Below are 14,432 nucleotides of genomic sequence, written 5' to 3' on the forward strand. Positions count from 1 at the left end.
TCAGGTCTGTCCTGCTTTCGTGGTCTCAGCCCCATTCCCGGAGACGACAAGCATTAATCTCCACATTGGTATGATGAAGGTGTCAGGCCCTGCCGGGCTCTGACACAACATGCCCCCAGGGGCCCAGGAACTGTGCAGCGGAGCCAGAGAATTGGATCCAAACACCCGCTTTGGCCCTGACTGGCTACATGGCCCAGGATGACTTGCACTCTCAACCTCCAGCTTTCTAGGTGTAAGTTGCAAATAATAATGGCACTCTACCCTGTGAGGGTGAGGGCAATGACATACAGGACACCACCTGCTTGGCCAGAGCCTAAGTGCTCTCTAAATGCTGGTCAGTGTTAAGTATCAGCCTTCCCGCTAAAGGATGAAGGCTAAAGAGTGACTTCTCCCAGAGCTAGTTAGGCCCAAAGACTGAGTTTCTATCTCTGGGATTGTAGGCGTCAGTAAGCAAGCAGGCAAGTGAGAGAGGCAAGAAGAGCTTTTTGGGGACACTACTCAGTTCACATTACTGAGCAATCCTGGCCGGGAGACTCATAATATAAATACTAACAATGGTTTGCACTTTTGAAGCATATCCTCTATGCCCAGACAGGGCTCAGCAAACTTCAGCCAGTGGGCAAATGGGGCTCACCGACTGCTTTTGTGACTCAGGCTTTACTAGAACACAGTGGCCCTCACTGGTGTCCATATTGCCTGTGGCTGCTTTCCCACGACGCCGGCAGAGTGGAGTCACTATGACACAGGTCATCTGGGCTACAAAGCCTAAATATTTACGATATGGCCCGTCACAGAAAAAGTCTGCTGATCCCTGTTCTAAATACTTGGTGCATTTAATCTAATCCTTATCCTATTCCTAGGTATAGGTAATGTTGCTGTCCTCATTTAATAGATGAAGAAATTGAAGTCAGAGAAGCAAAATTAATAGCAATTAGATTCTGAATGCAGGTGATGCAGAACCAGGATTTGGGATCATAACCCAATGATGATTTTATGATTTTGGGATCATAACCATAACTGAGGTAGGGATTCTTTCCCGGTCAGGTTGCCACACTTAACAAATAAAAATACAGGAAACCAGATAAATTTGAATTTTAGATAAACAACAAATACTTTTTAAAGTATAAATATGTCCCATGAGATATTTGGAAGATACTTATACTTTTAAAAGTTTCATTGTTTACCTAAAATTCAAAATAACTGGATGTGGGGGCACCTGGATGGCTCAGTTGGTTAAGCATCTGCCTTTGGCTCAGGTTGTGATCTCAAGGTCCTGGGATCAAGCCCCACACTGGGCTCCTTGCTCAGCAGGGAATCTGTTTCTCCCTCTCCTTCTGCCTCTTCCCCTGACTTGTGCCCTGTCTCTGGTGCGCACTCTCTCTCTCAATCAAATAAAATCTTTAAACAAAACAAAATAATTGGATGCTCTGTATTTCAATTGGTAATCCTACTGAGGACCCTAGGAAGAAAGAGAGCTCAGCCAGGCAAGTGGTCACAGCAAGTCATAGAAGAAGTTGGTGTGCCTGGAGCCTGTTCCTGGGAAGATTTCTTCCCACAGCCAAATCTCTTCCTGGGAGGCTCAGGATGGGTCCTCCTATATATCTATCTCAAGCCCTTCATTTCACTAAGGTGACTTTCCAGAGGTTCTCTGGGGATTTTGGGGGGGATTGCCATGTGGCATCAGACCTAAGCAGCCAGAAACAGAGAGAAAGGCTCTGGGGGAAGCATGAAGCTCCTATCTCCAGTCCAAAGCTAAGTATCCACCTCCTTACCCCCTAGCAACCTCAGCATCTTCCTCTCTTCCTTCTCTCTCCTGTTCTCCTGGGCAAAGGCCCAGCCAGGTCCTCTCTGAAGACTGCATAGGAGTTTAAGAAAGAGGGGAAAATAGGGCAAGCCAGAATGACAGCAATCCAGGGCCAGAGTGGGGCAGAGGAATGGGAGCAGAGAGAGAGAGACAGAGAGACAGAGAGAGGAGAGGTGGGGGACGGGAGAGGGCTGTCTATTTTTTAATAGACTGAGACATAAATGCAACATGATTCACTTTGAACAGGCCACCTGGATTAGATGGAAGTTAATTAAAACAATCCCTCATTTCTCAGCGTTTAAAACTTCTTAAGTCTCACTTGGGGAAGGGTGCGGCAGGACTTTTTATTACTCTTAGATGGTGTTCAGAAGGCCCATAAATACATCTCCTCTTCCTGTGATCCCATTAATCTTGCCGCCTCTCCTGCTCCTCTCTGCCAACAATCAGATCCCAGTAAACAACCTCAAGTGAAATTTGCAACTGTCAGATAAACATTAAAAATGCTTCTCTTGTCCTTTCCCATTGAGAGTCCCATTAATATTGTAATGGAACAAAAAGTTATGAAAATGAATGCATGCTGGTTTTGGAAATGAATGATGCCGGCCGCTGCTGGGATACAGACACACATGCATATGGATGGGCTGGGAAGATCACGGATGCTGCCCGCATCGACAGCAGGGCTGCGTGCCCATGGCCAGGCAACACACACTCCCGGAACCAAGGACAGCGGCGTGTGATGCTGGGTACATGCGTGTTCATACGCGTCAGGGCGGGGAGGACTCGTAAATGGAATAAAGGAATTCCGCCTCAGAAACTATTGTAGACACACACTCAACAGAGTAAAATATTATAATGTTTTCTATTTTATCATTGTTTCCCTCCTGCCTTATCTGTTTGCAGTCAGTGGTTGGGATTCTCTCTAAAAGATACCAAGATAACCCACTTGATAAGACCCTCTTGACATTTCTTCCTCATTTGTTTTCCATGCAGTGGCCTTTTTAATACACATGCATGCTCTTGTGTGTGTGTTTATCTACCTGACGAATGAGGCCTTAAAATCTGAAGTATAATGCATGGGAACTTTATAAGAAGAAACTTCGTAAGGAGTATTTTAGGTCAAAGAACCACATCTGATGTAGGAAATGGGCTCAGGCTTTATGAACGTTTAAGTTCACTGGGAGAGGACACACAATAAAACAACAAAACAAGCAAAAAAACTCCTGCACTGAAATCTTTTGTAGAGGGATAGGAAAAACCATCGCATCAAGACCTCGTCATGGTGGACAGGGACCACTTTTGTTTTTGCTCATGTCACCCAGCCCCTAGCATAGGACCTGGAACTTAGTAGAAACTCAAGCAAGATGAGGGAGAAAAGAGAGAAAAGAGAAAGGAAAGAAGAGAGGAAAAATGGCCACTGTGCTCTTCCCCTGTAGGGAAGTCGAGCCAACCAGAGGCAGGAAGCAGGTTTTAGCATTTTAACATCTGAGGTCAACCCCACAGGTGGGGTTAAGGGCATTAGGACCTGACCTGTCTCTGGCATGGGAATGAGCACAGGAAAAAGGGCCTACATTTGACTGGCCTCTCTCTGTGTCTTTGGTTTTCATATTCTTTCTTCTAACGTTTCTTTTCCATGATCTTAACTGTGGTATCAATATATTTCCTAAAAACTAGAAACATGTCATTGAGCACAAAACTTCCACGATCATTTCAGTGATCCTTCACACTTTGACCTGGGGAATGTTCACCCTCCTTCAGGTCCACTCTGGGAAGTCCCCATGACCCCTCAGAGTGGGTTAAGTCACCCCTTATGACCTCCCAGACCGCCCTTCCTTACTCTGCCGGCAGCCAACACGGGTTTCCTCCAGGCTATGAGTTCCACGGTGGCAAAAGCCTGGCTCACAGCATGAGCTCAATATTGTTGATTGATTGAGTAATTATTTTGAAAGGAGTTATATAAACTCTCTACTCTAACCTGTAAATGCCTGACTTACACCATTTACAATGTGGCAGTAGAAAGACCACTAGCCCCTGAGTCCACAGACCAAATCCTGGCTATGTCCCTGATTCACAGTGAGACCCAAAGGAGTTCATTTAAGCTTTCCGTGCTTCAGTTTCTTCATCTGGGTCAGTAAAATGATCTCACATGATATAATTGCAAAACAGACAAAACCAAGCGAGATATCCAAAATACCCAACATTCAATCTGATATTAATATAAGTGAGTTGTACATATATTAAAAAGATAGGAAGGATATAATAAGAATGCAGAATTTTATTCAGTTTTTACCCAGGAAAGAAGACATATATAAAATTTGGGAGGGGGAAAGAAAAAGGAAGATGCAATCCTCTAACACCTAATTGGAAGTTGCTGGCTTTCTGGAATGCATATAACGTGGATATATGGTTAGTGAACTTCACCACTACCCACTTTGAGTTGTGGAGGCATCAACATTATAGCAACCATAAATAAGATTTAGTGCATCCCAAAAGAGGCATGGACTAGAATCCAGGCAGCACCCTGGTAAAATCTCAATCATCAGTAACCTCAGCTAACTGGTGTCACTGCTTTCCAAGGACCATACATCGTTCAACCCCAGGAAAATTTATAATCTAGGAAATATAATTAAAGAAATCAAAGTTACATTTTAATATTTTTGCATTAGGGAATCTTTAAAAATTGGATATCCTCTATACTTGGATTTTGGCCTTTAGAGTAAGAACTTCCTATTCCAGTTTAAAATGTGTCATTATATCATTGATTTAAGACTTGAGAGTTTGCATTGTACATGCTAGAACATTTAAAGAACTTATACGTACTTTATTAGTTTAATTTTATAGATTTTTGAAAATTATTTGAGTACTTGGGAAGACTGTTAAGTAAGGAAATGGAAGTACTTAAGAAGGAAATAAACTATATTTACAAATGCAGTTTTAAGTTCTCAAAAATATTTGAACTAGGTTTTAAAATGGGGCAAAATTAGAATTCAGGGGCCGCTCAAAATGATTGCTAAAGTAAGAATAACAAGATTTGTAAACCAACTTATAAATAGAATAATAAGATGCATAAGGTGATCTTAAAAACCTGCAGAGAAATCCTGCCACCTACTAAAACATGCATGAACCTTGAGGAATTAAGGTAAGTGAAATAAGCCAGTTGCAAAAAAGACAAAAATTGTATGATTCCTCTTCTATGAGGCCCTTGGAGTAGTCAAATCCCTAGAAACAGAAAGCAGAATGGTGGTGGCCCAGGGCTGGTTTCAGATTTGCAACACAAGAAAGTCTGGAAACCCGTTTTACAACAATGTGAATATACTTAACACTAATGAATTGTACCCTTTAATACGGTTCAGAGGGTAAATTTTATGTTACATGAGAGTTTTTTTAAATCACAATAAAAACAATGGGGGGAAAAGCCTATGGTGGCATTGGAGCTTTTTAATGTATAATTTTGGTTTATTGCCCATTAATGTTTAAAACCCTAAATAACTACTTCTTTCATACAAAAGCCACCGTCAAAGGCATAAAAAACATCCCATCAACAATTATATAATGGGGATAATCATGCATGGCAAAACTGCTGTGAGGCCTAACGGAGACACTATTCAGAACACAAGACAAGAGAGGTTCTTTTTTAGAGGTTCCTACAAACCAAACTTAACAAAAATGAATCTCTTGGATGAACTTGAGTCACGTGACTATTTATCCCCAAACCTGTCGCCATGGTCAGCAAGATGCATGATGCTGATTACCTACTATGAGTCATTCGCCTCTCCCTCCACTGGAGCTGAGGTGGGGAAGGGTGGTTCCCCAGAGGAAAATCAGGGTGCTGTCACTAGAATAGAGGAGGCCTGCAGGTGACCCTATGGCAACGCCCTTCCCTATCCCTCTTGTACTCAGCCTTTATGACACAGAATTTCTTGGACCTCCCAGAGCAAACTCCCTCATATCTTTTAGTAATTCCTGCTTTTCTTCCCCACTGGAACCCTCTCCCACTTCACACATGAAAGAGCAACTGAAAAGATGTGTTTGCCCAGGAGTGAACACCTACAAAACACCTCCAGGATTAGCAGCACCCAGACCTCAGCTGGCAGGCTATAGATTTACCACTTTCACTGTCCATGTAAAAAAAAAAAAACAAAAAAAAAAAACAATATTTGGAGCATATGGGAGCTTCCAAATCCAAGGGAACAAATATTTCCATATCCATAGATTTTTTGCTTACAAATATATATTTATTGCCTCTTTGAACAATTGGCCAAATGAAAGATGGGAGCCCAGGGAAAGGAAATCCTTTTTATTGGAGCATGTTGGGCCATGGAGGCAATTTAGCAGGCAATTGTAGCAGGAATTAGGGGATTACAACTAACTGACTGGCTAACAATTGCTATAGGCCAGTTATTATTCCAAGTGGATCACATATAGTAATCTACTTCATCCTCACAATCACTCTCTGAGTTTTATTATCCCCATTTTACAGATGAGAAAAGCCAGTCTCAGAGTGGTTAAGAGATTTGTCCAGTTACATGGCTTGTCAGTGGCAAAGCAGCCTGGCCTTAGGATTTGCACATGCCCTCACCTACTAGTCTGTACAACTATCATGACCCTCTGTTTGCTGCTGAAAGTACAGCTAAGTGAGTTGACCGGGCTACACAGCTGACATAGGAAAAGGCTGAGACTTGAGCCTGGTCCCCTCGTGCTAAGCTCTTGGCAAGAAGGCAAACCTTGTCATGTGTCAGGTTCCTCAGAGAGGACTATCCATAAAAATGCCTTCTTTCCACTCATTCTTGAGTGACAAGTCACTCTGCTCCATTCATGAGCCCACATTTTGCCACTAGGGTTCAGCCATGGCTGGTTTTCAGATCCCCAAAGTGACAAAAAGAAAACCACACTACTATTTCATGCAGTGGTTCTTAGAAATGGCTACAATTAGAATCACCTGGGGTGCTTTATAAACCATTGATGCTGAGGCTCCATCTCAGACCAATAAATCAGAATATCCAGGGAGCATCAGTTTTTTCATAAAAGCCATCCAGGTGAATTTAATGTATAGTCAGTGCTGGGAACTCCTGACTTAGTCAACCCCAAACACATAGGGGACCCAGAGGATTTCTTCACTTTCTCCATCAGCTTGCCTTTCCTCCCACACAAACTCTGTCCTAGATGGGCCTGTGGGAGTCTCTTATTTCTGGCTTTTGTCTTTGCTCTCTTCTTTTACCCACCTCACCGCCATCACTTCCCACCAGAGTTCCTGGCTTCTGGGTGGCTAAAATGGGTCCTCACAGAAGGAGATGAATTCAGCTTTTAAAGTCTTCAGTGGGGGCACCTGGGTTCCTCAGTGGTTGAGGGTCTGACTTTGGCTCAGGTCATGATCCTGGGGTCCTGGGATTGAGTTCCACATCAGGCTCCTCACAGGGAGCCTGCCTCTCCCTCTGTCTAGGTCTCTGCCTCTCCCTCTGTGTCTCTCATGAATAAATAAATAAAATCTTATTTTTTTTAAAGAGTCTTCAGTGTGAAGTTCTGGAAGTCAGAAAAGCCTTTCCCTTGCTAATCGTAGCAATGAAGATGGGCAGAGAGGAAGAGGGTAATAGAGGCAGAGAACACCATTCTACTACAAGTACAAACTGAGAAGGGCTGTGATGGAAAAGTGGAGAATATCATGAGCAATGACAACAGAGCAAAGGCCTTCAGCTCTCCTCTTAGCTTAATAGCTATTAAACCAGACTGCAGCACCCAGTCACATATTATAACTTCATGGCATCACCAAAGTCACTGAAAATTTCATCAGTTTCTTTCTGCTGCCCCATCTGTTCACAACCTCATCACTGCATGTTGGTGCTGGCTTCTTCCCCAACTGTGGATAATTCTCCATACTATCTGTAAAAGGTTATGATTTAGGGGAAAAGTTTTAGAAAACAGTCATCTTTAAGATAATGTAGGAAAGAAGTACACCACAAGGGGGAAATGTAGAAAATAATTGATGTACATTTTCTAAGCCTTTATTTTGGGTCAGGCCTTATGATGGAAGGAAGATGCTGGATCTGTGCCTCAAAATATATCCTACAGAGAAATAATTCTCAAATACCATCCGAGGTGCAGCCAGTGATCCAGGAGGGTCTTCCAGATAGAACAGAGCCCTGACATTGCAAGGACTATGAAATGATAGTATGTATACTTCTGTTTCTGGCAAGGATGACAACACAGCACTTCATAGGAAAGAGTGCCTTGATTCCTGTCTTTCCTTTTAAGCACCTTTAGCAGTAACTAGAAATATGAGTAGAATAGACAGATGGACCATACAATCTCTTGTCAACTAAAGTAGTGAGGGCTTTGAAGAAATTGAGATAATTTCTACATTATATCCTCAAGCTAGGGCATTCACAGGTCCTCATGAACCTACAGTGGTTTCTGCCACATTGCCAGTCTCTTACTTCCAATCCTTCAAGAAATGAAGCTGGAGAAGATGCAGTGCTGACCTTGGACAGCTTTAGGAAGTCAGGAGGTTAGGAAAGGAGCATCCATGTTGTGATTATTCATAAAGAGGGTTCTAAGATTCACAACAACTTTCTGCCAATTTACAGATGGCAAAGGCAGGTTCAGTGACCATAATGGCCATGAGAAGTAACTTATATTTTTCATCTGCTAAGAACAACTAAAAAGATTAAAAAATAGGACAACTGGGTGGCTCAGTGGTTAAGCATCTGCCTTTGATCAGGTCATGACCCCAGAGTCCTGGGATTGAGTTCCACATCAGGTTCCCCAAGGGGAATATTGGCAGAGGGCTTCTCCCTCAAAGGTGGTGTTTCTTCAAAGAGAGAGGTGTTTCTGCCTCTCTTTGTGTGTCTCTCATGAATAAATAAATAAATAAATAAATAAATAAATAAATAAATAAATAAATAAAATCCTCTTTAAAAAAGTATGTGAAACAGTTGATTTCAGACTTTAAACAACAGGTCTCACTGAGAAAGGAAACAATTACTCCAGTTTCCTGCCTGGAGGTATTTTCTGGACCACAGTTCAAAGAAAGAGAATCCAAATGGAGAATTTCAATCTTGTCAAATTGAGAAATATAAGACTGGAATTAGAGGAGGCTGGAGTGGCTGGAATTTGAAGGGTAGAGCACCATAGATAGAGAACTATACACAGAAAGAGCCCCAGATACCTGCTTGAGAGTCCTCCTTGAGACTGTTGACCACAAAGATGCAGGGAGATGTTAACTGAGCAACAGGGACATTTAGTAAAGATCCCAGGAAGGTAATACTTTAATAATAAGGCTAAGATAGCCCTAGAGTAAAGTTCCATCCTAGCAAGGATTTTTAAAAGCCTAGAAAGCATCAAATTGATCCACAAGTAACTTGATAATCTACCAAAACAAGTTTCTCTTCTCTTTAAGGGAAGACAACAAAATCCAGACACTCAAAAACATAAAATCCAAAATTTCCAGCACCCATTCAGAAATTAGTATGCATTCAAAGAAGCAAGAATGAGATCCATAATCAAGACAAAGAAAAAAGCCAACATAAACAGATACAGAAATTAAGAGATGATGATGGGTGCTGAGGTGATTCAGTTGGTTGAGTGTGCAACTCCTGATCTCAGGGCAATGAGTTCAAGCTCTGCATTGGGCTCCATGCTGGGTATAGAGCCTATTTAAAAAAAAAAAAAGAAATGAAGAGATGATAGATTAACAGAAACTTTTCAATTGCTATTATAAAAATGATAAGTATCCTCAAATACTTAAAAAGATAATATGTATGTAATGGAAAGAGATATGGAAGATATGAAAAAGAACCAAGTGGAACTCCTAAAACTAAACAATATAATATTAAAAAATCCATTGGGTGGTCTATTTAGCAAAGGAGACACTTGAGGAGAAAAAAAATCATTAAAAGATATAGTAATTAAAGAACCAAAGATAGAGTAATAGAAGCTATTCAAATTGAAGCACAGAAAGATCAAAGTTTCCAAATATATCTCTGTATATACAAAGCCTTAGTGGCCTGTGGAAAAATATATGTTGCAGTTTAATATGTATGTAATTGAAATCCTGGAAGTGTGGAAAGGGAGAAAATATATTTGGAGAAATAATGGCCCAAAATTTTTCTAAACTTGATGGAAATTAACCACAAATTCAAGAAGCTTGGTGTCTTAGTTAGCTTGGCTGCTATCACATAGACTGGGTGACCTTAATGTGACCTTAATGGTCACATTAAACAATAGACACTTAATTAAACAATAGACACTTAATTCTCCTTGTTCCACAGGCTGGGAAGACCAAAATCACAGTGCCAGCAGATTCAGTTCTTGTGAGGGCTCACTTCTTGGCTTGAAGACAGCTGTCTTCTTGCTATGTGCTTACATGCCCTTTCCTTGGTGTTTGTGTGAGGATAGAAAAGCTCTGGTGTCTCTTTCTCCTCTTAAAAGGGCACTAATTCCACCATAGGGGCTCCATCCTTATGAACTCACCTAAACTTAATTGCCTCTCAAATGCCCCATTCCCTAATAGCATCACATGGGGGGTTAAGGCTTCAATATATGGATTTGGGGGAGACACAAGCATTTGGCTCATAACACTCAGTAAACCCCAAGCAGTATAAACACAATGAATAGCACACGAAGACACATCATAATCAAATATCTGAAAACCCGTTACAAAGTAAAATTTTAAAGCAGTCAGAAAAAAAGATTAATTACACACAGGGATATAGACATAAGAATTACTATAGACTTTTTGTAAGAAACACTGAAAGTCAGAAGGCAATGGTATGACACATTTAAGTGTTGAAACAAATAAATGTGTCAATCTAGAATTTAAATTCTACATCCAGTGAAAATATCCTTCAAAAATGAAGAAGAAATACACTTGCATTCAAATAAAAGCTGACTTGCACTACAAGAACAGTCAAAGGAATTTGTACAGGCTGAGGGAAAATGATACTACATGGAAACTCAGAACTACATAGAAAAAATGAAGACTGCTAGAGATGGTGAATATTTAGGTAATATAAAACTCTGTTTTATCTAGTTTTATTTATTTATTTATTTATTTATTTAATAAAGATAATTCAGACCAGAAGAACTGTAGAAGAGATCAACAACAGGAGTTGATCAACCAACCAACAACCAACAACCAGGAGTTGGTTCTTTGAAAGAATTAATAAGATAAGTAAAACATTAGCCAGCCTTATTAAAAACAAAAGAGAAAAGACTCAAATTAATAAAATCACGAATGAAAAAGGAGAGATCATAACCAATACCAAGGAAATACAAACGATTTTAAAAACATTATGAGCAGCTATACACTAATAAATTAGGCAATCTAGAAGAAATGGACACATTTCTGGAAAACCACAAACTACCAAAACCGGAACAGGAAGAAATAGAAAACCTGAACAAGTCAATAACCAGGGAGGAAATTGAAGCAGTCATCAAATACCTCCCAAGACACAAAAGTCCAGGGCCAGATGGCTTTCCAGGGGAATTCTATCAAACGTTTAAAGAAGAAACAATACCTATTCTACTAACCCTGTTCAGAAAAATAGAAAGGGATGGAATACTTCCGAACTCGTTCTATGAGGCCAGCATCACCTTAATTCCAAAACCAGACAAAGACACCACCAAAAAGGAGATTATAGACCAATATCCCTGATTAACACAGATGCAAAAATTCTCAGCAAGATACTAGCCGGGATCCCCAGATGGCTCAGCGGTTTAGTGCCTGCCTTCCACCCAGAGTGTGATCCTGGAGTCCTGGGATCAAAATCCACATCAGGCTCCCTGCATTGAGTCTGCTTCTCCCTCTGCCTGTGTCTCTGCCTCTCTCTCTCTCTCTCCCTCTCTCTCTGTGTGTCTCATGAATAAATAAATAAAATCTTTGGAAAAAAAAGGTACTAGCCAATAGGATCCAACAATACATTAAGAAGATTATTCACCATGATCAAGTGGGATTTATCCCTGGGATGCAAGGCTGGTTCAACTCTTGTAAAGCAATCAACGTGATAGATCATATCAACAAAAGAAAAAACAAGAACTATATGATCCTTTCAATAGTTGCAGAGAAAGCATTTGACAAAATACAGCATCCATTCCTGATCAAAACTCTTCAGAGTGTAGGGATAGAGGGAACATTCCTCAGCATCTTAAAAGCCATCTATGAAAAGCCCACAGCCAATATCATTCTCAATGGTGGAACACTGGGAGCCTTTCCCCTAAGATCAGGAACAAGACAGGGATGTCCACTCTCGCCACTGCTATTCAACATAGTACTAGAAGTCCTAGCCTCAGCAATCAGACAACAAAAAGAAATAAAAGACATTCAAATTGGCAAAGAAGAAGTCAAACTCTCCTTCTTTTCAGATGACATGATACTGTACATAGAAAACCCAAAAGACTCCACCCCAAGATTGCTAGAACTCATACAATTTGGCAGAGCAGGATACAAAATCAGTGCCCAGGAATCAGTGGCATTTCTATACACTAACAATGAGACTGAAGCAAGAGAAATTAAGGAGTCAATCCCATTTACAATTGCACCCAAAAGCATAAGATACCTAGGAATAAACCTAACCAAAGGGGTATAACCAAACCATCTATACCCTAAAAACTACAGAAAACTTCTGAAAGTTATTGAGGAAGACACAAAGAGATGGAAAAATATTCCATGCTTGTGGATTGGAAGTATTAATATTGTGAAAATGTCAGTGCTACCCAGGACAATTTACATGATCAATGCTATCCCTATTGATATACCATGGACTTTCTTCAGAGAGTTAGAACAAATTATCTTGAGATTTGTGTGGAATCAGAAAAGACCTCAAATAGCCAAGGGAATATTGAAAAAGAAAACCAGAGCCAGGGGCATCACAATGCTGGATTTCAAGTTGTACTACAAAGCTGTGATCATCAAGACAGTGTGTTACTGGCACAAAAACAGACACATAGATCAGTGGAACAGAATAGAGAATCCAGAAATGGGCCCTCAACTCTATGGTCAACTACTATTCGACAAAGCAGGAAAAACTATCCACTGGAAAAAGGACAGTCTCTTCAATAAATGGTGCTGGGAACATGAGAGACACCTAACTCTGGGAAATGAACAAGGGGTAGTGGAAGGGGAAGTGGGTGGGGGGTTGGGGTGACTGAGTGATGGACACTGAGGGGGGCACTTGGCAGGATGAGCATTGAGTGTTATGCTATATGTTGGCAAATTGAACTCCAATAAAAAATTTTTTTAAATGGTGCTGGGAAAATTGGACAGCCACGTGCAGAAGAATGAAACTGGACCATTGTCTTACACCATACACAAAGATAAATTCAAAATGGATGAAGGATCTAAATGTGAGACAAGAATCCATCAAAATCCTAGAGGAGAACACAGGCAACACCCTTTCTGAACTTGGCCAAGGCAACTTCTTACAAGATACATGTATAAAGACAAGGGAAACAAAAGCAAAAATGAATTATTGGGACTTAATCAACATAAAAAGCTTCTGCACAGCAAAAGAAACAGTCAACAAAACTAAAGAACAACCTACAGAATGGGAGAAGATATTTGCAAATGACATATCAGATAAAGGGCTAGTATCCAAGATCTATAAAGAACTAGGGCTCTGTCATGGTGGGTTTGCTGAAGAAGACCACCGGCCTTGTGGGATTGGCTGTATGTGAGAGTCCACACGAGAGGCTAAGAATATTGTACACGAAGATTTTTGATGTTCTTGAGCAAATTCCTAAAAACGCAGCATACAGAAAGTATACAGAACAGATTACAAATAAGAAGCTGAGTATGGTTAAAGTGGAACCAGATGTTAAGAAATTAAAAGACCAACTTCAGGGTGGCCAACTAGAAGAGGTGATTCTTCAGGCTGAAAATGAATGAAGTCTGGCAAGAAAAATAATACAGTGAAAACCATGGGAGCCTTTAGTGGAAGAGCCTCCTGCCAACCAATGGAAATGGCCAATATAATCATCATTAAATGACTAGTATGTTGATGGGAAATGGATGTAATTAAATGTTCTGTTAAATTAAAAAATATTTCCATATTATTGACATCTTACAATCAAGAAAACTAATACAGAACATATTTAGGAGACTTGTTAAAAATAATGACTATGGTAATAGAGTCCTATGAATTCAGTTTTGACATGTAAAATATTCATTCAAATTTTAAAAAAGAACTTATTAAACTCAACAGCAAAGAAACAAACAATCTAATCATGAAATGGGCAAAAGACATGAACAGAAATTTCACCAAAGAAGACATACACATGGCCAATAAGCACATGAAAAAATGCTCCGCATCACTGGCCGTCAGGGAAATACAAATCAAAACCACAATGAGATACCACTTTACACCAGTGAGAATGAGGAAAATTAACAAGTCAGGAAACAACAAATGTTGGAGAGGATGTGGAGAAGAGGGAACCCTCTTCCACTGCTGGTGGGAATGTGAACTGGTGCAGCCACTCTGGAAAACAGTATGGAGGTTCCTCAAAGAGTTAAAAATAGAACTGCCTTAAGACCCACAATTGCTCTACTGGATATTTATCCCAAAGATACAGATGCAGTGAAATGGCAGGACACTTGCACCCCAATGTTTATAGCAGCGATGTCCACAATAGCCAAACTGTG

General features: G+C 40.5%; 1 protein-coding gene across 1 annotated transcript; it reads left to right on the forward strand.

Moving 5' to 3' along the window:
* The first annotated feature begins 13,412 nt into the window (after positions 1-13,412).
* LOC112657429 (NADH dehydrogenase [ubiquinone] 1 alpha subcomplex subunit 5-like) lies at positions 13,413-13,833 on the forward strand. Its single transcript, XM_035720000.2, is given in 1 exon segment — positions 13,413-13,833. A coding segment is annotated over 1 exon segment (351 nt). The 5' UTR covers positions 13,413-13,415; the 3' UTR covers positions 13,767-13,833.
* Positions 13,834-14,432: the final 599 nt, after the last annotated feature.

This window comes from Canis lupus, chromosome 8, assembly GCF_003254725.2.
Source record: "Canis lupus dingo isolate Sandy chromosome 8, ASM325472v2, whole genome shotgun sequence".
NCBI lineage: Eukaryota > Metazoa > Chordata > Mammalia > Carnivora > Canidae > Canis > Canis lupus.